The sequence below is a fragment of the Miscanthus floridulus genome, chromosome 4 (assembly GCF_019320115.1).
Source record: "Miscanthus floridulus cultivar M001 chromosome 4, ASM1932011v1, whole genome shotgun sequence".
In the NCBI taxonomy this organism is placed as follows: domain Eukaryota; kingdom Viridiplantae; phylum Streptophyta; class Magnoliopsida; order Poales; family Poaceae; genus Miscanthus; species Miscanthus floridulus.
The window spans coordinates 41429461-41455172 of record NC_089583.1 but is presented as its reverse complement, the minus strand read 5'-3'; the positions used below and the strand labels follow the sequence as shown (position 1 = coordinate 41455172).

At 42.7% G+C, this 25712-nt stretch overlaps 2 protein-coding genes across 10 annotated transcripts in view; both read left to right on the top strand.

Annotated features, from left to right (window-relative positions):
- Positions 1 to 2148: 2148 nt before the first annotated feature.
- LOC136551399 (uncharacterized) lies at positions 2149 to 6326 on the top strand. Of its 5 annotated transcripts, XR_010782551.1 has the most exons (9): positions 2149 to 2307; positions 2399 to 2527; positions 2616 to 2655; positions 4361 to 4436; positions 4504 to 4698; positions 4791 to 4994; positions 5071 to 5484; positions 5573 to 5623; positions 5713 to 6325. XR_010782551.1 is itself a non-coding variant. In XM_066542955.1 (8 exons), exons 1-7 carry the CDS (start codon positions 2265 to 2267, stop codon positions 5440 to 5442), a joined length of 1059 nt encoding a protein of 352 aa, XP_066399052.1. In that variant the 5' UTR covers positions 2149 to 2264; the 3' UTR covers positions 5443 to 5484; positions 5573 to 5650. The 5 variants fall into 5 exon arrangements, 3 of the variants coding, with proteins under 3 accessions (XP_066399052.1, XP_066399051.1, XP_066399053.1); XR_010782550.1 differs by having other exon boundaries at positions 5071 to 5623; positions 5713 to 6326; XM_066542955.1 differs by lacking the exon at positions 5713 to 6325 and having other exon boundaries at positions 5573 to 5650.
- A 9942-nt stretch (positions 6327 to 16268) lies between these two features.
- The window catches only part of LOC136551398 (uncharacterized), a 28179-nt gene continuing 18735 nt past the window's right edge, over positions 16269 to 25712 (top strand). For all 5 annotated transcript variants that reach the window (XM_066542952.1, XM_066542951.1, XM_066542950.1 and 2 more), the window contains exons 1-11: positions 16269 to 16734; positions 18122 to 18272; positions 19171 to 19481; positions 20106 to 20187; positions 21286 to 21598; positions 22450 to 22508; positions 22894 to 22983; positions 23876 to 23967; positions 24048 to 24146; positions 24233 to 24310; positions 24901 to 24985. In XM_066542952.1, the coding sequence (XP_066399049.1) occupies positions 16331 to 16734; positions 18122 to 18272; positions 19171 to 19481; positions 20106 to 20187; positions 21286 to 21598; positions 22450 to 22508; positions 22894 to 22983; positions 23876 to 23967; positions 24048 to 24146; positions 24233 to 24310; positions 24901 to 24985 (1764 nt within the window). In that variant the 5' untranslated portion in view covers positions 16269 to 16330. The remainder of the gene's footprint in view (positions 16735 to 18121; positions 18273 to 19170; positions 19482 to 20105; positions 20188 to 21285; positions 21599 to 22449; positions 22509 to 22893; positions 22984 to 23875; positions 23968 to 24047; positions 24147 to 24232; positions 24311 to 24900; positions 24986 to 25712) is intronic.

The following is a 25712-nucleotide window of genomic DNA, read 5'->3' as shown; positions in this document are numbered from 1 at the left end:
TATGACGGGACGCGCCCTGACCGATGGGACGTGCCCTGCCCGATGAGACGGCGCCTGGTTAGACGGGACGTGGCCTAGGCATGGCCCACCACTACCGCACGCTGGGCGTAGGATACAAGGCGCAACCGCATGTGGGCGGCACTCCGCCTTCCCAGGCAAGACTTGGAAGAGCCCAACAAACGGGATCTCCACCAAGGAGAGACCAACGGGCTTCCTGGGCCGGTCAGATGGCTCAGGCGAATGCCGAGATGCAGGTAAGGAGCAGAGGGATGCCCTATGTGGGCCATGCTAACTCCGTCATGAACGACGAACGCGCACCCACTGTCAAAAACAAAAGTCCCCCCGCTGCTAAAACGAAAAACCCCCTAGACGATTCTACCCAAATCGCCCGGGGGCTACACCTGTGGGTTCGCTCACGCGCACCCATCGTCAAAGCAAAAAATTCACCTGCTGGCAAGACGAAAAAACCCCTAGACGATTCCACCCGAATCGCCCGGGGCTCGAGGGCTACACCCGCGGGTGCGCTCGCTCGCACGCATTGTCAAGACAAAAAATCCCCCAAACGATTTCACCCGAATCGCCCGGGGGCTCGGGGGCTCCTGTCGGGTTCATAAACCCGGGGTCCCTCATGGACATGTTTTCCAGCAAAAGCTCGGCTCAGCAGACGACATTGCGAATGACGCGCAACTCCTGCGCCGGCCTAAAAACCTAACGACATGCCAGAAGGACGATCTAGTCGCCTGTTTCTCCGACCGGAAGACCTAGCCAAGGAGGAACGACGCTCGCTTCTGACTCCAGCCCGCCTCTCCGACCGGAAGGCCTGGCCAAGGAGAAACGACGCTCGCTTCTGACTCCGCCCCGCCTCTCTGACCGGAAGGCCTGGCCAAGGAGGAACGGCGCTCGTTTCCGACTCCGGCCCGCCTCTTCGACCGAAAGGCCTGGCCAAGCAGGAAAAGCGCTCGCTTCCAACTCTAGCCCGCCTCGGCTTGGCCGAGGAGGAACGGCGCTCGCTTCCGACTCTGGCCCGCCTCTCCAACCGGAAGGCCTGGCCAATGAGGAACAACGCTCGCCTCTGACTCCGGCCCGCCTCTCCGACCGGAAGGCCTGGCCACCTCTGACTCGACGCTCGTCTCCGACTCCGACCCGCTTCTCCGTCCGGGAGTACACCGAACCTCTGCTTATAGCTCTTTTTCGACCAGCGCGGTCGGAGCCGACTAGGAAACAACTGAACGGGGACGCCCGTTCGGTAAGGACCCAGAGCAGGCGGAGCAAGTAAGATAGGGCACTCGAGTCAAACCGTAATATCGAGGACCGTACCTTGCACACCTGTAGGACAGTACTTTCAGGTCATGTTAGAAGGGTACTTTATAACCTTCTAGACATGTCAGGACAGGAAAAATGTTGTAGGCGTCGACATTTGACCTACAGTATGGTAGGCGCTGACATTTACCATACCGGAAGAACACGGTGGAACCAACCACATGCATCCCGCCATCAACAGTATTGTGGGCGCCGACAAACCACCTTGTATCCGACGGCGTGGGCAACAAGACTAGGTAGCGCACACACACTCTTTCTCTCACTCTCTCTCTTGTAAAGTCGTCCCCTTCATCTATAAAAGGGGATGCACTCCCTCCAAAAGGAGGGGGATCGATTCCGACAATGATTTGAACGACCAACGACTGACGCACTCTCTGCTAGCTTTAGACACTCTAAAGCTACATAGAGCACATGCTCGAATACTTAGCGCACGTAGGAGCTCACGTCACTCTCGGCCCTTCGGTCCAGAGCCCAACCGGACCTCTTGCACCCACATCTTTCTTCCTCTCGTTTGTAACCCCACAGCAAACTTCGAACACCTGGACTCAGGAATAAAGTCATCGACCGACTCAGACTGGACGTAGGGCACGTTGCCTGAACCAGTATAAACCATGTGTCATTGAGTGCTAGGCCACATCCGATCACCACGTACGCCAAAACTATAAATATTTACGTGTTGGTAACTTTCTGCACCGACAATTAATATTTGTATCTTCAAATATATTGTTATGATATATATTTAAAATTAAAATTATGTCCTCATGAAAAAAAAAACTTTCTTTATGCCATGGATGGAGTATAGCAAGCGCTAGGGTTCTCTCTCCTTGTCTGTTCCTAGTTCCTACTAGGACGAAACCAAATCCAAACCCACCTGTGTAGAGGGGAAAGTGTAGGAAGGGGCCGCCAGGCTTAGGGTTTCTCGACGGCTCCTTGCCCTCTCTGCCATGGACGCGCAGCGAGCCCTCCTTGACGAGCTCATGGGCACAGGTAAGTACCCACCAGATCCCCCTAGCCCGAACGGCGCCGCCCCTTGCCGTAACCCTACCCCTAACCGCGCCGCGGGCGCTGTCGTTTGCAGCTCGCAACCTAACGGAGGAGGAGAAGAAGGGGCACAAGGAGCTGAAGTGGGACGATCCGGACGTGTGCGGCCCCTACATGGTCCGGTTCTGTCCCCACGACCTCTTTGTCAACACCAAGAGCAATCTTGGTACGGCCGTTCCTTCGTTTCTTTTTTTTAATGCGTTTTACGGTGGATTTTATTGTACTCATGATAAGTTCGGTTGGGGTGTTTGCAGGGCCGTGCTCGAGGATCCATGATCCGAAGCTCAAGGAAAGGTGATACCGATTGTGATGCTTAATTGAATGAGATGTAAAGAAATAAAAATCAACAGGCTTCTTGTAAAAAAAAATACAGTATGATTTTGTTGATGTAATCTTTTAGTAACACGTTGAAGGGCGGGCCTGGTGCAAGCGGTAGAGTCTTACTGCCTGTGACCGGAAGGTCCCAGGTTCGAGTCGCGGTCTCCTCGCATTGCACAGGCGAGGGTATGGCTTGCCACTAACACCCTTCCCCAGACCCCGCACAGAGCGGGAGCTCTCTACACTGGGTACGCCCTTTTTTTTTAATCTTTTAGTAACACGTTATGTTTAGGAAGCAAAGTAGGGTATTGGATAGACTGCAACTAGGAATAGAGAGACCTTGCTATTGGGAGCCATATGGCATGACACCAAAGTATAATAGATGATTGTGTTATATGAATTGCTAGAATGGTAGAGTCGAGCTAGTTTTTAGTTGTGAGGATTAAGCCGTCTTATGTTCCTGTTAGGCCACAAGTTTTAGTTTGATTGGCACTTCTTTTTGTGTGAAATTAGACAGCACATTAGAACTGTTCTGTGAGATCTTGCCAGACACCACCCTATCCAGTCTAAAAAGAAATAGTTGCTCCAGGATAAATTACACATCCTACAGCAACAATGTTCTCTCAATTTTAAAAGTATAGTACATTTTTATATCAAGACATAAAAAAAATTGCTCAGCGCAATATTGAGAGAAATTTGATCTTATCTGGTGAAGAAGCAAGGTTGAATGCGTATCAACAAAGGGTTCAGAAGTGTGCCTAGGTATTCTAATTCTAAATATTATATTTTGTGTAAATTAAAATCCTTAGGTGAATTAAGTGAGAGTTGCATTAGACTAAAAATTTAAGAGATAGCTGCCCAGCCTGGCAAATAGGATATAATAGCACCCTCATTCCCAATTGCCGCCTAGCCATCCTGTGTATTCTCGTGAAATGATAGTGACTTTTGGCTTCAACTAGCAGGATTTTTCTTTGAAGGGCCGGCCTGGTGCAAGCGGTAGAGTCTTACCGCCTGTGACCGGAAGGTCCCGGGTTCGAGTCGCGGTCTCCTCGCATTGCACAGGCGAGGGTAAGGCTTGCCACTGACACCCTTCCCCAGACCCCGCACAGCACTGGGTACGCCCTTAGCAGGATTTTTCTTTAATCCAGATGAATATAAATGAACTAGTCATATGTGTAGTTCATTTAGCCGTGCAGAATTTCTTGCTATTGTTTGACAGTTTGGGATACTTTTAAGGGTTCTGACAGTTTGTAGATTTTCTTGTTTTGTGATCTCATGCAAGTTTTAACAGTTCCATCTAGCGAATAATTCTAAAACAATTATACCACATTACCAACATTGAGTAATGCTCCCGTAAAACAAGCAAACCAAGTTACTAACATTGAATAATTTGAATAAATGTTAGCTCACAACAGAGACGCTAAGGTAATAGCTATTGGTTCAGATTGAATGCTTTAATTACTCAGGACAAGAAATTAATATTTTTTACCTTCAGTCAGTGAGGTGGGCGTTAAAGTTGGTGGTTTGTACTGTACTGGATTGGCTTTGCGACTTCAGTTTCATCCTTAGAGATTGCTTTGAACCAATAATTCACCTCCATATGATTATATGTTTAGCTTTATTATAGGATAGATATTCAACTATCTATTTGTATCTCACATGGGTTTTTGGGTATGTGCAGCTTTGAGAAGTCTCCCAGGCATGATACTTATATGCGAAGGTTTGAGGCAGAGCTTGCACAACAATGTGAGAAATTGGTGAGTCACCGCTTGCTTTTGCAAAAATTTCTGAGTGGTACATTTACCTTTGTTTATTCTGTTGCAGGTAATGGATTTGGATAGAAAGATAAGGCGTGGTCGAGAAAGGCTGGCTCACGATTCTGCTGTGCCAATGCCAATCCCTGGCAAAATAGCTGAACAGCTTTCAGTGCGAGAAGAACAGGTCAAGAAGCTGCTGGAGCAAATCGAGGAGCTTGGTGAGGCTGGTAAAGTGGATAAAGCTGAGGCACTTATGAGAAGGGTACTGACATGCAACATTCATCTTGTTCCTTTATTGTGTTTGAACACTACTTCATCAATTTGTGAAATTCTCACTTAAATTTTGGTTTGCAGGTTGACATTCTAAATGCTGAGAAGACAGCTTTAGCTAACCAAGCAGACAGCAAAGTGGCTATGCTTGAGAAGAAGATGGAACTTTGCGAAACATGTGGATCCTTCTTAGTTGCTGATGATGCTCTTGAGAGAACGCAGTCCCACGTGACTGGGAAACAACACATTGGTTATGGTATGGTTAGAGATTTCCTGGTGGAATACAAGGTGAATTATCACTTCACTAGAAGCGTGAATACTGATTTAATTTATTGAGTACTTATGGTGGTTGTATCTAATCCAGGCGGCAAAAGAGAAGACAAAAGAGGAAGAGAGGCTTGCAAGGGAGCAGAAATCAGAGGAGCATCGGAAACAGAGGGGAAAAGAGTATGATAGTGGGGGCAGGGATAGAGATACCAGAAGGGAGAGGTCTGGGGAGCGTGACTATGACCGTGATCGTCAGTATGAGCGAAGCCGTGGAAGAGACAGGCCCTATGATTACAGAGAGAGAGGATCAGAGCACCGAAGCAATCCCTACAGAAATAGGAGGGATTCTGAAAGAGGCGGACACAGATACAGGAGTGGTGATATGACAAACGAACGAGGGAGAATGAGGAGCAGATCACGTTCTCCAACCAGGCATGGCTATGGAAGATCTAGAAGTCCAGATCATTAGCTGAACATTTAGATAGTTTTATTCACAGTTGGGACTCATGAGGTAGACCGTTCCCTTCTGCTATTTATTACTGTACAATGGGTTTTATTGCAGTGTCGCACTTGTTTAAGTCTCTGTTCTGCTGTAACAGCTCTGTTGGAACCCTACAGACTTCCTTTTTTACATGGGAAAAAATTCTCAGGTAGGTATCGATTGTCATTCCCAAAAATTTTGTGCTTCTGATATTCTATATGTATGCTGAAGCTTTGTTTCGATATTTGGAATCGAAAGTTAAATTAGTAAGGCCGGTACTGGACTTCATATATGGATGATGATGTTTACAGCCTAGAGCAGGTAAACCTTGAACATCAATGTTTCATGTTACACACTTTTTATTCCCTTGATAACTCTGCTAGGAACCTTAGTTATGCTCTTTGGCTTAGATTTTTACACTACTCAGGCCAGGTATCTTTTTCTACCAAAATTTATGTGCATAATTATGAGTTATGTACCTTTAACAGTTGACTAGTTGTCAATTTGTCATGAAGTTAATTGTGTTCAGGAAGAACAATCAGACAAAATGATCCACCATCATTGCCAATCAGCAACAATTTCTTTTTCTGGAACCATTGTAGTATACAAGAGATCAAGCTTTGGTTTGTACATAATGGTGCCCTGGTTAGAACCACCCGGATTGGGCCTATTTCCTGACTGTCTAGTTATTGGCTCGAAGTCTAGTTTAGATAAGGTTCTGTTTCCACGGCAAAATATTAGATAACTTTGCAGTTGCGGAGTCCTGTAATTGGCGTGCTATTTGAGCAGATCAGCAGAGTGTATTCTAACTATGCAAACTAATAGATGATCGGCTTCAGTGTTTTTGACATATTAATTATGTTTTGGATCAATTGGTGTCACGATCTCGTTGGAGCAATGTCTACTGATGTTATGTTGTTTGCATGACATTCCTGCACCTTTTATTTTTTTTTCACTTAACATAATACAGTAACACGCTTTGCCATAATTGAGTTGTGTGATGTCTTCGACGAGACTGAGGTCTCAAATTGGTTGTTCCAAGTCCTGAGGTAACCATTCTGTCCCTTTTTGGTGAAAATAGTTGCCAATGCAAATGATAGAGAAGTTTAGGCCAGATTCTCTGGTAATTGGGAACTAAAGGAGCGATTGCCAAAACATGTGTCCATATGATTTCCGTGTACTGTGTTTATAATAATAACTGAAAAGGGGACGTGCTTGGGCATGGGCATGAATGTTCACGTTTGGTTTAAAACCGTTCAACCCGTGAACCCAAATCAGACTGGACCAGTGAAGATGGCCTGCTCAGGTTTTGCCCGGTTTCTGGTTTGAAATTTGAACCCACATTTGTTGGAACGGATTGGGTTCAGCACGCATTAAAAACCGTGAAACCAGCTAAACCCGTCCCTATTCGTGCTTGCGCTCCTCATAGCATCGCCGCCGTGGGTACCCTGCACCGCACGCGTGTTTAGGTAATGTCGGTGAATGAGCCTTGCCCACAGCCGGCGGTCTTGCGATGTCGGTGTTGGCGTGGTCGAGAGCCTTTGCTTACCATGGCTTTGGCGCGAGCGTCGTGCGTGGTCTCGCTCTGCTCGTGGGTCGACTCCATACGCTGGCCAGGTAATCTCATACAAACTGAGATGTTCCCTCACGGAATGGATCGATATAATCAAAATCCTTCTACGTTATAAGAGCAAGTATATTGATGTTATCTTGCAGTCAATCTCAGATAGTGCTACATAATTTGAAGACGACTTAATAGATAATATGTACAATTGTTGTTTTTAAATAGTCTAACTAGTAGTAACTCATAATTTCTTAATTTATGCGTAGAATAAAAATAAAGTTGTGAGTTCCATGACAACAACTTACGTAACAGTACAATAGTTGTCTCATAGTTCTAAATTTTAACTTATGATTGTTTCGTGAAAGAACGGCCTCTTTTATCTCTCCTCCCTCTTTCCTCCACATCACGATTTGCCCTAAACATTAGTTAGTGCATCTGATCTGATCAATAGTTGTAAGGTGTAAAAAAGAACTCCGCTACTTGCACAAAAAAAGGGTCACCTGGCACAGGTGGCAATCAGCCTGATTTGGCATCGCTGCGGCTGCAACTGCACACAAGCACTCAATAGCAACGGTGCTAGGAAAGAGAAAAACTGGCAGCCATAGCCGTTGCAGCTGCTATAGCTGCATATATGCACTAGCACTACCAATCTTTACGCGTCCTGTTCGGCTGATGGTTTCTACGACTGATAAGTCGGCTGATGCTGTTTTGTTGTAAGAGAAAAATATTATACCATGACTGATAAGCAATTCAAATGAATAGGGCGCACGATCTCCTAGTTTGGATTTGTGTAGCAGCAGCTGCAGCATAATAAGTGTAACCGAGCAGGGTCATTGGTTACAACAAGCTTGGCGCATCACGCACACAAAGTCATTTGCACAGAGAAGGTTTATTCCTTGATCCACGTCATTCCTCATAGCAACCAATGTTAACTGTTCCCTCCATTTCAAATTATAAGTCACTTTAATTTTTTTGGTTCATCCATTTTGCTATGTATGTAGACATATTGTTATATCTAGATGCATTGTAAAATAGATGTAAAAAAAATCAAAACGACTTATAATTTGGAATGGAGGGAGTAATTATAAGAACAAATGGCTAAAAAGGAATGAATTTGGCTCTAAAAGTTTAAAGCAACATCCCCAACTTATATAAACGCTAAATGGTCTAGCATCTGGATATAATATGGGCTTGGCCCATATAATATTTAATAAATCAAATAAAACTCTATGGTACGTAACATTAAGCGTTGTATGGTTTAATACCATACGGGATTTTGACTGAACGTTGACTCAGCTTATATAGTTGGAAATTATTCATCTAAACTGAGAAGCTGAGAAAAGGACAAAAGCGTGCCACACGTGCGCGCGCCGCCACCGCCGGGCGGGCCGTGCCGTGGCAAGGCAGGCGGCGAGCGAGCGGGCGGGCGTGGCCAGTCTTTTGCGTCAGTTACCGTCCTTTCCGCTTTCGATTCTCCGTCTCCTGGGATTCTCCGCTGCCTCTCTCCCTTCCCGTCGCACCCATATATGCCTCTCTCCCTTTCCGTCACACCCATATATCTGAGTCCTCCGTCAGGCCAGATCTCCGTCTTCCGCAACCGCTCCCGAGAGAAACCACATCTCAACAGCCTTCTGGCTTCCCCGTCCCGTACCTCTGCGCGCACCGCTTGAGAACCTTACACGGGGTGTGCGGCGATTAGGTTTTTGGGGAGCGATCCGCGACTGCCCGTCCACGTACGTCTTCTTCCTGGTGGTGATCGTTCTTGGATCCCGTCCTCTTCCTGGTGATTGCCTGCGGAACATCAAGGCGTCTTCTTTCTGGTGATCCGTTCGTGGGACTGCACTACGAACATCGTCCTGCACCGACTGTGGTCCGCGACTTCGAGCAACGCACTATGTCGACTAGTGTGAATAGAGCCTCCGATGCCCTCGGTATGGGACCCTCCGCTGGGTACAGTCTAATATTTCTGATTACTGTAATATGTGTTTTTACTGTATCTATCTGTATGTCATCTCTGCATGCTGTAGCGTTCATTAGAGATATACACATGCACATATATGAACCTGCTGATGTTATTTTTCTGGATTAAACTGATAATGAAAATGCCTAAATTTCTAACAATCCAAAAACCTAATGTTAGATAATTTCCTGTCAGTGGTTTTGCTGCTGCTTTGAAGCCAAATAATTTTGATGGCAAGAATTTCATGATATGGCGTGCCAAGATGGTATTGTGGTTGACTGCGATGAACTGCTATCACGCCGCACAGGGGAAGCCTGAACAGTTTACTCCTGAGAAGGAGAAAAGGTTCTTGGCTGCCGATAACCTGTTTCGAGGCGCCGTGATCGGTGCACTTCATCCCAAGTATGAGAAAAACTACATATCTTGCACATCAGGCAAAGAGTTATGGGATGCTCTTGAGGCAAAGTTTGGAGTTTCTGAAGCTGGCAATGAGCTGTACCTTATGGAGCAGCTGTATGACTATAAAATGGTTGAAAACCGTTCTGTGGTTGAACAGGCTCATGAGATACAAGCACTAGCAAAGGAACTAGAACATTTCCCATATTTGTTGCCCGACAAGTTTATGGCCGGCGGTATAATCGCTAAGTTGCCACCTTCTTGCAGGGATTTTGCTACTTTTCTAAAACACAAGAGACAAGAGTTTAGCGTGGCTGGGCTTATTGGATCTCTTGATATTGAGGAGAGGGCGAGAGCAAAAGACAACCGTGGAAAAGGAGTTGAGTATTCCGCTGCCAATATGGTGCAGAAGAAAAACTCATTTGCATCTCGTAATAAAAAGAAGAAGAACATGCAAGAGAACAATGCAAAGCCTAAGCAAACTGCATAGTTTAAGAAGAAAAACAACAACAAAGGTGGAGGTTGCTTTGTTTGCGGGAGTGATGAGCATTGGGCAAGTGCGTGCCCAAACCGCAAATATAAGCAAGAAAAGAAATCAGCAAATATGGTGATTAGCAAGACTGGAGGAGGAATATCTGGGTATGGTAATTCTTTACCTTTTGTTCTCTCAGTTTGTCTTTTACCTGAGTGGTGAATGGACAGCGGTGCTAATATTCACGTGTGTGCTGATGTTTCTTTGTTTACTTCCAATCAGGCCGGCAGGACTGGAGCCTTACTGATGGGAAACGGTTCGCATGCGCGTGTTCTTGGTGCTGGTACGGTCGTTCTAAAGTTTACTTCGGGAAAGACGGTGCTATTAAAAAACGTGCAGCATGTCCCCTCCATCAAGAAAAATCTTGTTAGCGCTTCTCAGATATGTCGCGATGGCTTTAAAATTGTGCTTGAGTCCAATAAATGTGTTGTGTCGAGACATGGAATATTTGTTGGAAAAGGTTATGATTGCGGAGGCTTGTTCCGCTTATCTTTGCTTGATGATGTGTGTAATAAAGTGGTGAACAATGTTAATGTTTCGGATGAGTCGAATATTTGGCATTCACGACTTTGTCACATTAATTTTGGTTGTCTCACGCAGCTTGCAAATCTGGATTTAATCCCAAAATTTAACTTAGTCAAAGATTCTAAGTGCCAGGTGTGCGTGCAATCGAAGCAACCGCGCAAGCCTCACAAGGCTGCTGAGGCAAGGAACTTGGCACCATTAGAACTCGTTCATTCTGATTTATGTGAAATAAATGGTGAATTGACTAAAGACGGTAGACGATACTTCGTGACATTTATAGATGATTGTACTAGATTTTGCTACGTGTATTTATTAAAAACTAAAGATAAAGCGTTGTATTATTTTAAAGTCTATAAAGCTGAGGTAGAAAATCAACTTGAGAAGAAAATCAAGCGTTTGCGGTCCGATCACGGGGGAGAATATTTCTTAAATGAATTTTCTGAGTTTTGCGTGGTGCATGGAATTATTCATGAGAGGACGCCACCATACTCACCACAGTCCAATGGGATTACAGAGAGAAAGAACCGCACTCTAACTGATTTGGTTAATGCCATGTTTGAGACTACGAGACTATCTAAGGAATGGTGGGGTGGGGCTATATTGACAGCATGTCATGTCCTGAATAGAGTGCCCACAAAGAACAAAGAAATTACACCATTCGAGGAATATGAGAAGAAGAGATTAAATCTCTCTTACCTACGAACTTGGAGTTGTTTGGCAAAGGTGAATGTACCAATAAACAAAAAATGAAAGGTTGAACCAAAGACCGTTGATTGTGTCTTTCTTGGTTATGCTATTCACAGCGTGGGTTATAGATTTTTAATTATAAATTCTAGTGTTCCTGAGATGGCTGTTGATACAATCATGGAATCTAGAGACGCTACATTTTTTGAGAATGGGTTTTCCATGAAAATGCACCTAGCATGATTAGTCATGAATTTATAATTCCCCATGAGCATGAAAATTTTATTCCGATAGAACAAACTGAGGAACCCTATATGCAAAATCCTGAGGAGGATGACACTATAGTCACAAGAAAAAGTAAGAGACAGAGGACTGCAAAGTCTTTTGGCGATGACTATATTATGTACCTTGTGGATGACACACCAACGACCATTGAAGAGGTATATTCCTCTCCTGATGCTGACTTATGGAAAGAAGCAGTACGGAGTGAGATGGATTATGTTATGTCTAATAGAACTTGGGAAATTGTTGATCGTCCCTATGGGTGCAAGCCTATAGGGTGCAAATGGGTGTTCAAGAAAAATGTTAGCCCTGATGGTACTATCGAGAGGTACAAGGCAAGGCTTGTGGCCAAGGGTTATACTTAAAAGGAAGATGAGAATTTCTTTGATACTTATTCACCGGTTGCCCGATTGACCACAATTCGATTTTTGCTTTCCCTGGCAGCCTCTTATGGTCTTATCGTTCATCAAATGGATGTTAAGACAGCTTTCCTAAATGGAAAGTTGAAGGAGGAAATCTATATGGATTAGCCGGATAGGTTTGTAGCAAATGGTCAAGAAGGCAAGGTGTGTAAATTATTAAAGTCATTATATGGCCCGAAACAAGCTCCTAAGCAGTGGCATGAGAAGTTCAACAGAACTTTAACATCTACTGGCTTTGTTGTGAATGAAGCTGACAAATATATGTACTATCGGTATGGTGAGGGTGAAGGAGTTATTTTGTGCTTATATGTTGATGACATACTGATCTTTGGATCCAGCCTCAAAGTGATCGAGGAGGTGAAGAATTTTTTAACTAATAATTTTGAGATGAAAGATTTGGGAGAGGCTGATGTTATTCTTAATATCAAGCTTCTAAGAGAAGGTGATGGTGGGGTAACTCTGTTATAATCCCACTATGTATAAAAAGTGCTGAGTCGCTTTGGGTTTAGTGACTGTGCACCTGCTCCTACACCTTATGACCCTAGTGTGCTATTGAGGAAAAATCGAAGAATAACAAGGGATCAGTTGAGATATTCCCAGATCATTGGTTCACTCATGTATCTTGCTAGTGCAACAAGGCCTGACATCTCTTTTGCTGTGTGCAAGCTGAGCCAGTTTATGTCAAACCCGGGAGATGATCACCGGCGCGCTCTTGAGAGGGTGTTGCGCTATCTAAAAGGCACCATGAACTATGATATTCGTTATACCGGACATCCAAAAGTGTTGAAAGGCTATTGTGATGCCAACTGGATCTCTGATGCTGATGAGCTTTATGCCACAAGTGGATATGTTTTTTCGCTTGGAGGTGGCGCTATTTCCTAAAAGTCATGCAAGCAGACTATCTTAACGAAGTCTACAATGGAAGCAGAACTCACAGCATTAGACACTGCTGGCTCTGAGGCCGAGTGGCTTCGTGATCTCCTTATGGATTTACCGGTTGTTGAAAAACCTATACCGGCTATTTCTATGAACTACGATAACCAGACTGTGATTACAAATGTTAACAGTTCTAAGGACAACATGAAGTCCACAAGGCATGTTAAGAGACGACTGAAATCTGTCAGAAAACTGAGAAACTTCGGAGTAATAGCGTTGGACTATGTTCACACGTCTAACAATCTGGCAAATCAATTCACTAAGAATCTATCACGCAATGTGATAGAAAGTGCATCGAGAGATATGGGTTTGAGACCCACTTGAAATTTACTATAGTGGTAACTTGTTCTATGTGATCGGAGATCCCGTGAAGTAGAATGGTGAAACAAGCTAGTAGTAAATTATGAAAAAAGATCCTTAGCAAGACTCATCTCTGATGCACATCTTTCCTATCTGTAAGGCAGGTTGGTTCTTACCTTAATATGTTTCAAGTGGCTTGCTAAAGTAAAGATATTGTCCTACAGAACATCTTTTGAGGAGCACACCTATATGAGTTAGGCTGCTGGTCACAGTCTATGAGATTTGGATAATCTCTAAATACTCATGAAAGACACTGGAGTATGACTTATATGCTTCAAATAGAGGGGATGCCTTTTATAGCCAAGTATCAGCTAAGAACTTTAGTGACATTCACCTCACACAAAACTGACAATTCAAAGCCTAGTCCATTGTTCACTTGTGACTGAGTGAAACTATTGCTCTAGATGGATGTTCAACTTAACAGTCTCTATCGAAACACTGGTATATAAAAGAAATGTGGTTCTGAGACTATTTTGTTATAAACCCTAGAGTTTGGTGGGGGTTGTTGGATATAATATGGGCTTGTCCCATATAATATTTAATAAATCAAATAAAACTCTATGGTACGTAACATTAAGCGTTGTATGGTTTAATACTATACGAAATTTTGACTGAACGTTGACTCAGCTTATATGGTTGAAAATTATTCATCTAAATTGAGAAGATGAGAAAAGGATAAAATGGTGCCGCGCGCGCGCCGCCGCCGGCTGGGCCGGGCCATGGCGTGGCCTGGCCTGGCAGGCGAGGGAGCTGGCGGGCGTGGCCAGTCTTTTGCCACTTAATCCACATAATTACGGGAGTTACTCCCTTTGACGGTGGAGGCGAACTGATTGCGTCAGTTATCGTCCTTTCCGCTTTCGATTCTCCATCTCCTGGGATTCTCCGCTCTCTCTCTCCCTTTCCGTCGCACCCATATATCTGAGTCCTCCGTCAGTCTAGATCTTCGTCTTCCGCAACCACTTCCGAGAGAAACCACATCTCAACAGCCTTCTGGCTTTCCTGTCCCGTACCTCTGCGCGCACGGAGCAGCAGGAGAGCAGGTGCCTCCGGAACCCTCATCCACTTGAGAACCTTGCACGGGGTGTGCGACGATTAGGTTTTTGGGAGCGATCCGTGACTGCTCGTCCATGTACGTCTTCTTCTTGGTGGTGATCGTTCTTGGATCCCGTCCTCTTCCTGGTGATTGCCTGTGGAATATCAAGGCGTTTTCTTCCTGGTGATCTGTTCGTGGGACTGCACTGCGAACATCGTCCTGCACCGACTGGTCCGCGACTTCGAGCAACGCACTATGTCGACTAGTGCGATTGGAGCCTCCGATACCCTCGGCATGGGACCCTTCCGCTGGGTACAGTCTAATCTTTCTGATTACTATAATTTGTGCTTTTACTGTATCTATCTGTATGTCATCTCTACATGCTATAGCGTTCATTAGAGATATACACATGCATATATATGCCATCATAAACCTGCTGATGTTATTTTTCTAGATTAAACTGATAATGAAAATATCTAAATTTCTAACACTTACCAACTAAGTTTCTTTTGCTAAAGTAAACTAAGGGCATCGTCAGTGGTGAGTCAACCCATGATCTGAAAAAAGCTGTCGTGCATGCGCAGGAATCGCTTTCCTCGAACTGGTTCCTTGTTTTCCAGTCATTTTGGGCCCACATCAACTCATCAATCTTGTGCAACTCCATGCGGATGGCTTCTCCCGCAAAGCAGCAAACAATCTTTTATAGTCGTTTACGGCCAATGAATCGATGCAAGATGTTGAGTTGACTCCTCTCTATCTCCTCCGTGAATCGATCTCCTCCAGCAGTTGAGCCGACTCAAACCAAGCCACGTAAGATGATGAGTCACTCTTCTACTGGCCACTGGAGAAGCCCTAAAAAGTCCTTAGGCCATCGAATTTGAACAAGTCCTTAGTAAGATTTACTTAAGGCATAGGTCATTAATAGCATGTCAACTATAAATATGATAGTTTTTTATGGATAACGAAGTAAAGTGATTGCGTAGCATGTATTTGGTTTTGGGATAACATGGGTTGGGTTAGACCTATCCCTGTGTTTTTGGGTTGTGTTTGACCCATTTCAGTATTTGGTTGATAAGGTTGGGTTGGTTCTAATTCTTTGTTTGGTTTCAAGAATCTACAGTACTGGGTCGGGAGACTGACACATGGTCCCTGTCGGGCAGCCTAAAGTCCTCTTCTTCTTCCTTCCACTCGGCCAGCCCCTCCGCGCCGTACCTCACGCGTCGCCACCCAGCCCTGCCCCGCGTCGTCGCCCACCTGAGGCTTTCCGACACTCCTCCTCCGCGCACGGCCACTGGTGCTCCTCCTGTGCGCACACTCGGCCGCCAGCGCTCCTCCTCCTGTGCGCACGTGCAGCCGTCGACGCTCCTCCTCGGCGGATGCGTGACCGCCGCCCACGCTCGTCCTGCAGGCGCCTGCTGCTGCGTCAAGGCCGCGGCCGTCTGCTGCTGGGGGCCCCGTAGCCGCCGATGCTGGCGCCGCGTAGCAAGCGCTGCTGCGCCCTCGCGACGACCGCTGCCGCTGTGTCCCCGCGGCTACCACCAATGTTGCGCCCATGTCCCTTCATTTCCGCACGCGTGACGAGCGCCAAGTGGGTCGACCCCGTCCGCTCGTTTTGGTGGAACGGGGCAACCCGCATCTAAGAGGAATATTTTCCATTTGGGTTCGACCCATTCCAACCCACTTCCAACCAAACACCATGAAAACTAGGTTTAACCCACTTCAAACCCCAATCCAAATATTTTTTTTTTTTGACTTCCCCCAGTCCAAACACATAGGCTATTATCTTGTTACTTCAGTGACTGTGTAAGTTGTTTTGTGTGAGCATGAATGACTGAATTACGATTCTACGACGCATTGTGGCTTGTGAGCTTCTGTACGTTGTCTATGTAAGATTGATTTACGTGTTATTCACTATGAATTTATTATTTCATATTACTGTGATTTTATTATTTAATCTCTGTTGAATATCGCCGATACCTGGTACGAAATCTTATGCTCGTGGTTGAATAAAAGTTAGAAACTCGCGGGCGTACCCGCTGCCATGATGCTGATCCCTCGATGATACAATAAAATTAAATTAAAATGTTAAAACCCTAATAAACCTCACCGCCGCCCACCGCCATAACGGGCGCCGAACGCAGTCCTCAATTCTTCTTCCCGCTCCGTGTTCGCCGCCATCGCCATGACTTGCGCCACCCGGCGCCCCGGCTTCCTCCGCGAGGCCGAGCTCCGCCTCCTCCGCTGCACCCTCCCCGCCCCGCCCTCGACACCGCCCCCACCCGCTTCCCCTCCCCCTGCGCATCCGCTCGGCCCCGCCGCCGCCTCCGCGCTCGCCGCCGTTGAGGCCGGCGACTACGAGGCTGCGCTCGCCGCCGCTGCGCCGCACCTCCTCCCGGCCTCTGCCTCCTCTGGGCCTCCCGGCTCCGCCGCGCAGTTCTACGCCGAACTAGGTGCCACCGCTCGGGCGTTCCTGCTGGGGGATGGGGACGGGGGAGCGGCGGGAGAGGGGTTCGAGTGCAGGTGCGCGGTTGTGCTCTCCGCTGCAGTGGCCGCGCTGCTCGCGTTCACGCAACAGAACGTGACTGGGTGAGTTAGTTTCTGGGTTTTGTCTCTCTCTCTTTTTTTTTTACTATATGATTAGGGAAAGCCATGGCTCACTGTGTGCGCTTAGTTTGGCAAACAACTTAGTGGAAGAAACGTTAGATTTTAAATATCCTAGGATCCTTTTGATCAATTACAGCTTGCATACTAGACTGAGGATATAGTTTTAAGCATTGGTCCAACATATTGTGATGGGCTAGTTCCATTTAGCCTCTAGAATTAACCTTCTGTAAATTCGATCACAGGTTTTAAAGGCACTTTAAAAATTGCTAATTTCACATAGTTATAAAATATGGCATAGTAGAATATCGTTGGAGTTTGCCAAGTAAGATATCGAGATTATTTGACTTGTTCCTGAATGTTGACTTATAAGAAACAAAAATGGGAATACTCTTGATTGCTAGCATGTGGTATACTCCTTGTACATGTCAGTCAGATGGATGTAGTTGAGGGACTAGGGAGCTATGTTGACTTGGTGAGGGAATGCAATGTGGTTACATACTACCTCCATTTCTATATTTAGGTTGTTTTAGCCTACTCCCTCCGTTCCAAATTATAAGTCGCTTTGACTTTTTGGGTACATCAATTTTACTATGTATCTAGATATAACAAAATCTATGTATCAAAAAGTCAAAGCGACTTGTAATTTGGAACAGAGGGAGTACTTAATTTTCACTAAATATAAGTCATCCTAGAACTTATATGCATCTTTTATCCTTTTCTTCCCTCTTTGCTCCTGCTTAATAAATATTAATATTACTGCTATTTTTTCTCACAAATGAATGAGTCATCTTTCCCAATGGAGTATGCATTAAGGGCACTGAGGTCATGTTATCTACTTTCTTGACCCTTGTACAAAAGTCTAAAACGGCCTGCATTTGGAGTCAGAGAGGGAATAAATATTTCGGGGACTGTTTGTGGCTTCTTGCTGGAGATAGCTTCCCCACAGGAAGTATTGCCAGAGGGTGTCATGGAAGCATAAATAGATGCATGCAGCAGAGTTTGGTCTGCAGATGTGCTCTATTGTTTCGTTTATGGGAACATCTGCAATTTCATGGTCTAGTAATACTGTTTGAGCTGTAATTGACTTGATTTCTGAGAATTTCTTTTTTTGTAAATCAAATTGTTTGTATACTGTAGAAAAACAATTTATAAAAAGAAGGGATGAGCTGGTGTTTCTATATGATGATATAGTACATTGTATTCTGTCTGATACTCTGATGTCATATCTAGCTGTAATACATGATTCTATTATTACAAATGACATGACTCTATCAAATCTGGTTTACCTTTTCATGTTAATTTATACCTGTTGGATTTTCAGGGAGGTACTGTTTTTTGATATATATTTGCTTTTCAAAATTGTTTTTAGGCCTCCAAGGAAGTTTCCCACTTTTCCTTTCTGGATTTCATCTTTAGATGAAAGATGCTATAGTAAGCTTGGAGACGTATGGGATGCCTGGGCTTCTGACAATTTAGCTTCTTTTGGTTCTCATGTTCATGGGAAATTTTCACTCTTGCAGGTATGTGTGTTAAGGTTGGCTCATTTATTTTCTCTATTTATGTCTTGGAATTTAATTGTTGGTTAAAGTGATGTTCTGTTATTTTTTGTTCAATTCATTCACACCTCCCCTATGGCCTTTCATAATCAGTTAATCTATGTTTTGAAATGACATGTCATTGATGAAAGACTTGGATGGCGGGTTTTGAGCTTTGGGAAATGGCAAAGTTATAGTAGCTGAAGTTTATGTGGGTGTCATATACTCATATAGCATTTTTGTTGAGCATATGTTACATCATCTTGGGTACTAAGGGTTCATGCGAACTATGCCAGACTGTAGCCTGATCAGTGCAAGTTTGTCAATTTTTGGCACATACATTATCGAAGTTTAAAACGAGAGATTGGCAACAACACAATGTTTTTAAAGATACAGGACATCTATGCCATATGTTGACATTTATCTGTCTTAGACATTTCTTTATGAGGAACCACAAAATCATTGCATCTACAAGAACAAATTCCTCCACCAAACATATTTGAATCCGTATGGAGTGCTGATCATTCTAACTTCTCTACATTACTAATGTAAGAGTATATAGTATAAATTGTAAAGTGCATCATAGAGTTTTTTATTATGTTTTTAACATATTTATAGACACAGGCCCTTAGCTTGTGCCAATACTCCATAGGACTCGTATTTTATTGGTGTCTAGTCTAGTAGTCTTGAAATTGGCTGTATTTGTGTTTACGTCAAGCCAATTTCTGGGATCAAAAGCTTTGATTTGTATTGAGCCTTTTAGTACCATAGGTGGTGACAAAGCGTCTGATTTTGTTTATTCATTGCCAAATTTAGCAGACACAAAATGTCTTCCTGGTTTTGTATTTACAGTATTTTGGGTTTCTATCTTATTCTTTTGCAGTTCATTGTCTTTGCAAAGCTTTTGTTTACCAGCCTACAGAGTCTGGATCTCTCTGATTGCTGCAGTGTGCCATGGTGGTTGTTTAGAATATCAATGTTCCAGCAGAACATCTTGGATGACTTATCATCGTCTTTGTTTGATCAAGTGCAAGTGTACAAGAATAAGATGTTGGACCATTTTGGTGAACTGGAAAAGGTTTCTACCTACTGGGATTATTTATTGTCTGATGGAGAAGGCTCTTATGTTGTTTCAGCTGCTTTCTTAGAAGCTGGAATTGTGGAATACAAATATGGTCATGTTGATGCTTCAAGGTCTTTTTGTCACTCTCAGTTTGAGAGCTTTAAATTTCCTCATAATATTTGTTCTTTGCTCAAGGTCACACTACAAAATTTACAGGAATCCTATTACTCAGAATTGCCAAAATAATATAAACATTAGATAAGAAATGCTGTATATATTATTGTAAACTGTTTCTCAGAATTATAACATCTTAGGCTCCGCTTGTCACTGCGATTGGTTGTTTGTTTCTAACTTCTTCCCATGCAGTTGTTGGAAGCACTGAAGGAGGTTCCAGTAGATTCTAGGAGTAGGAGGGGCCAGTAGTTGTAATCTGAACATATTATCAAATTTAAATTCTACAATTCTAAAGTAATCTGCACCCTTTTTTTTTTGGGTGGATGTGTTGGCAGGCATGACCCCTTTTGGCCTTTAACTATCCTCCGCCACTGATTGGAAGCATCATTTTAGGATCTGTAACTGAAAAATCATAGTAAGCTTGGTAACCTGTGCAGTGCAGGACAGCATGGCACAGCAAGTCAGCAACCATAAACATATCCTTAGGCATTCAGCCAATATGTATTCAAACTGCATAGGATTGGAAAACTGATAGCCATTTATGAACATATACTTACGATCTTGTCTGGATGTTTGGGTAGGTTGCATCTCAATAGCGCACAAGAAGCATGTGGTCTGCACCTCTCCCTTACAGGAATCCTTGGTTTTCGAACAATACACCAGGTGAATTATACTGCACTCTGATCTTTTTTCTTTATGTTTTGTATACCATCTCCTCTTAGTTTGATTGATAGATACATCACTTTGTTTCGCAAAAACACACTAAAAGAAACATACTCCGTTTCAAATTATAAGTCATTTTGGCTTTTTTAGATACGTTGCCTTTACTATGTATTTAGACATAGTATATATCTAAGTGCATAGCAAAAAACTATGTATCTAGAATAGCAAAACATCTTATAATTTGGGGAGACAGTACCTTTTAGTTTCTCCTTTTCACCAAATCCAAGCTTACCGTGCACACAAGCTAGGAAGATTCTAACAACAACAACAACAACAACAACAACAACAACATAGCCTTTCAGTCCCAAGCAAGTTGGGGTAGGCTAGAGTTGAAACCCACCAAGAGCCCCAAATCACGGTTCAGGCACTTCAATAGCTGTTTTCCAAGCACTCCTATTCAAACATAGATCTCTAGGCATATCCCAAGCTTTCAAATCTCTTTTTATTGCCTTCCCCCATGTTAATTTCGGTCTTCCTCTACCTCTCCTCATATTATTAGCTTGGCTTAGGACTCCATAATGCACTGGTGCCTCTGGAGGTCTCCTTTCAACATGGCCAAACCACCTCAACCGATGTTGGACAAGCTTTTCTTCAATTGGTGCTACCCCTAAGCGATCACGTATATCATCGTTCCGAACTCGATCCATTCTTGTGTGACCACAAATCCATCGCAACATACGCATTTCTGCAACACTCAGTTGTTGAACATGTCGAATCTTTGTAGGCCAACATTCTGCTGCATACAACATTGAAGATTCTAAGTCGGACAAATATTATTTGCGTTTTATTTTACTACAGATACTTCAGTGGCATACTGCAAACCTCTTTTACAGCATTGAAGTAGAGTAGAGAAAGGACATATTTGAATAACTACACCATCTGTTTCCTGAACTAGACATACTTAGTGAAATGACAAGGCCTAAGAAAATGGACTCGCATGTCAAAATGGAGTAACAATAGCGTTTGACCTTTATATTGTATTATGTAAAGAGCGAACATCTGTTGTTGAAAAATGAAGCGAGCCAGCTATTGTTATAGGTGGATGCAAAGTCTCAAATGGTGCTTGTTGCGAAGACCAATAAATCAGGCTCTGATGAAGGACAAGTGACAGAACCCACAGTAGCTCAGAATGACAATGCAGCTTTAAAAAATGCAAGGAGCTTCGATCCTGTTGAAGGCGATGAATTCTGTGACATACTAAGAATGCCCAGACTGGTGCATGATGGGAGTAATTCTGCCAGTGAAGAAACAAACCACAGTGCAAAAATATCACTATCGGCTATACAGCAGGCTGCTGTACTTGCACAATGCTTGCATGTGAGCCGGAGGAGTCGTAGTGATGAAATGTCTGGTATCTCTGTTTTCATTCCCCGTGGACACTTGTGATTCCCCCCCCTCCTGTTTTAAGCATGCAAAGAAGTTTATTTGGCATCACAATCTTGTTTGCAAATAGAGTTCTGGGCGACAAAGATGGTTTCAATTGTCATACTTTCTAAATTATTTTAAATGAGAGTTCTGGTTTAGTTGTTTTTCACATATATGCATGGAGAATAAAGTAGCTCCTTTAGTAATAGCATTTAGTTTATTTTGATCATGCGAAGACATTGAAAATTCTGAATTAAAAGTGTCAGACATTTTTTTTTTTGCATGGAGGAATTTTAGATTCCAAATGAAAAAAGTTTGTTTAGTAGATGGCATTGAAAATCAAGCTGTCATAGTTTGACATGCCATTTCAGTTTTTATTTGTATGCGGACCATTTCTTTTTACTTAATATTGCATACTCCCTTAGACAAAAGTATGAAGATCTTATCTTAGCACATGAACCCAGAAGGCATAAAAGATTACTGGACTACCCTAATTCGTGTCTCTTACAATGTTGAATGCATGCATATGAGGATGCAAAGTGATAGATTAGTGTTCATTAACAGTACATAGGAGATTACAATAATACCCTTGACTATTATACCTTAACAGTACGTAGGAGACAGCACATCTTTTGCATTGGAAGGTGAAATAAGCCTAACATTTATGGACAAGACCATTATTCAAACTACAGACCTTATCTTTTTGGAGAGAGGATACAATTTTTTGAAGTACTACAGTATTTTTCCATGCTATGTGTTTAACTGGATTTTAGTATATATTTCCCAAATGATTGTTTATGTTATCATCATGTGTAAGTTTTTTGGTTTTATATGCAGGGTGGGAGATGGCACCATACATAGAGTCAATCGATTCTCAGGAGGAATCTTACTTTGTGGTATGATTCTGATTGCACTATATTGCTCTGGTGGAAACATGTGTGGCACCATTTCTTGTTCTAACACAAAAACATAAAAATCAAGATTCGATTGCTTGACTGCTTGAGGCTCACACTTTTTTTCTTAACATTGTGCAAGCTTTTTTATCCTTCAATGTCTACTCTGATTACTAATCTCATGTGTTGGCCCACAACCTATGCATGGGATGTCATTCCACAATTTTGACTCCAACCTTATTTCTGTTCTGGAGATTTTCATTTCTGTGCTCAAACAATATTTGGATAATTCACTATCATTTACTCAAGTTTTCCCTGCGTCTGTGAAAATATAATAAGGATAGCTTGGTGAATATCAGAGAAGTATATTTTTTTTTCCTTATTTCAGATCAGGAGTTTGTGCGATATACTGCGTGTTAGATGGGAGTCGACCCGCAGTCGGACAAAGCAGAGGGCACTACTAATGATGGAGAATTTGGTAAGTGATGAATCACTTTCAGATTGTATAATCTTTGTTCAAAGGTTCAAATAATCACAGTGTATATATATGGGTGTTCATTCAGGTTTCAGGTAGACAGTATCTTTTTCATTATGGTTGCAGTTTGCCTATATTTTTAGCTTCCCGATCACTAGAGTATTTGCATGTTTGCAACTCATCAGGTCTTTGATATTTATCTATGCCATTGTTCCATTTACTTTGTTTATTTTATTGTTTGGATGACTAACACTTTGTTTTCATATAAGACCAAAATTGTATGTGGGTATATTATTTCAGTTGCTTCCTGGTTTTCGTTGGTTCCCTAAGACCCTAAAATTGCACTAATAGATTGGTTGCTACCTGCACTTGTTCCAGGATTAACTAATCTGTTGATTTAGGTTATTTGTTATCTATTTTTGGAACTTTCTAGTTCCTAAATTCCTAACCATGATGCTCTAAACTTACAGTTACATTCTTCATCTAACAGTTTCATGGCAGAACCATATCTGTTGAAAAATTTGAATGCAAAATAATTTCAATTCTAATGAATATTTGTTCCTCCAGTTCCATTTCCCCTTTGTTCTCTCTCTCTCCTCCATCCCTCCCCCCTCTCCCCCTCTGGCCCTCTCCCTCTACCCCCCTCGCCCCCCCCTCCAATGTTAGCAGATCAGAATTGCAGTTGGTTATATTGAGATCTTTACATTACTTGTGAGCTGCTGCTATCAATATTTTTTTTAGGTCCAACCTGACTGGATAGGCCTGAGCAACTGGCCTGTTTTTTTCCAGACTTTTGCCAGTGTTGTATTTTAAACACTTCATCTTAGGTTTGATTGAGAAGTTTGTTTTTCAATGTATATCGCACCTAATATACAAATTCAATGTATATTATTAGGTTGAAGATATCGGCAAAGAATTCCCTTCTGCCCCACAAAGAGTTAAAATGGTTTTTGCGGTTCATATGCCAACTCTTCCCACATTGAGGAAGTATGCAGTAATATATATAGGCTTCTTTGTTCTTCCTTTCTGGAACACTAATGTGAATTGGACTTGTTTTACTACTCAAGAGAATACGGCGAACTTTTGATCAGTTGTGGCATAGTTGGAGAAGCACTGGATATATTTAATGATCTTGAATTGTGGGACAATTTAATATATTGCTATCGGTATGCATTTCAACTTGAAATAGAACCGTCCTACATTCAGTTGAATCTTTTGCCGTAACAAACACTAAAGTTCTGTTATTTGGCAGATTATTAGGTAAAGTGGCTGATGCAGTTAGTCTAATAAATGCTCGGCTTTCTGTTACACCAAATGACCCAAGGTTATGGTGAGTATCTTGGGACTATTTTGCATTTTTGAATAAATGTTACAAATTTTCTGTAATCTTCTTGAGCAATTATTTCTTACCTTATACTCCTGTCCAAAAGTTTTAAGTGGTATGAGCAAAATCTCGTTTTCCAGAAGTATTCGTCACCGAAGCTTCTCTCTCCTTTTTTTTTTTTCTGTTTCCTCCGACTATGACTCCTCTTATGTCATGCAGATTGAATGCATGACTGCTCTCCTGTTAACGTGATATACGACTGTCAGATTGAATAGTCCCACCCTTTCAAGACAATTCTTCAAAAGAAATTAAATCTTAGATGCACAAAATATCATTTTCAGTTTTTACCTTTTCAGGTATCTCCCTAGTAATTGTCCTGTCTAGTATAAGAACTGCAATATACTGAAGACAATATCATAAAAGTCTGTAGATAGAACAGTTAAAAATTCTTGATTATTGTCAAAACAAATACAAATAAAGGATTGCTGAGTGATTTACCAAGTTCTAGCGTTTATTGTGTGGAATGACCATGTTCTACCTAATGTTTACTTTTTGTTTCCTTGCATTTTGCTATCTGATGAGAGACTCTCATTTAGGTGTTCACTTGGTGATGTTACAAATAATGACGATCATTATAAAAAGGCATTGGAAGTATCAAATAGTAAATCAGCCCGAGCTATGGTAAAGTTGATGTTAATTCTTTTCAGTTTCCTTGATCATCTTGTTTGTGGCGGATCATTGTATATAGGAATTGGATTAGGAAATGGTATTAATGACAATAGGATAGGCGGATAGCTCATTCACCTAGCACCAAAGTTTTCAGACCAAGGTTGAGGAGTTTCAAACATGTTCTGATTTGAGCATGTTCCCACATGTCTTGATGAAACTTTAAAGCTTCAAGACAGGTTTTATATTTGTTTTAAAATGAATGGCCTCTTAGTGTCTAATCTAATTAATCTGTAGGCTCAGCCTGTCACTTCAGATCCATAAGAGCTGTTGGGAGAAGCATAAGCCTTTCTGAGATTACCATGAATATGATACTGGAGTTACCAGAAAAGGATGTGGAGTTATAAAGCACTTTGATAAGTGATATGTTGTAACGATTTTGTACAATCGTCTGTTAAAAAAACCCCGATTCTGTACAATCCATGGTCCACAAACATCTATCTGCTTTGAAGTGCTGTCGAACCAACATATTCGAATTAGGTGCTATTTTGTTTTCTGGTTGGGCTTGGAGGAATAAATCAGATTTGTTGATGAATCTGATTTAGGCTCACAAAAAAACTTCTAGTTTCCAGAGAGTTCAGAAGTCAACTCAAGTTTCAGAAGTCAACTCCTACTAAAGAAGCAACATTTATTTTTCATGGAGTTTCATCCAAGCCTTTTCTTTTTATCAAAGGGTGATCCC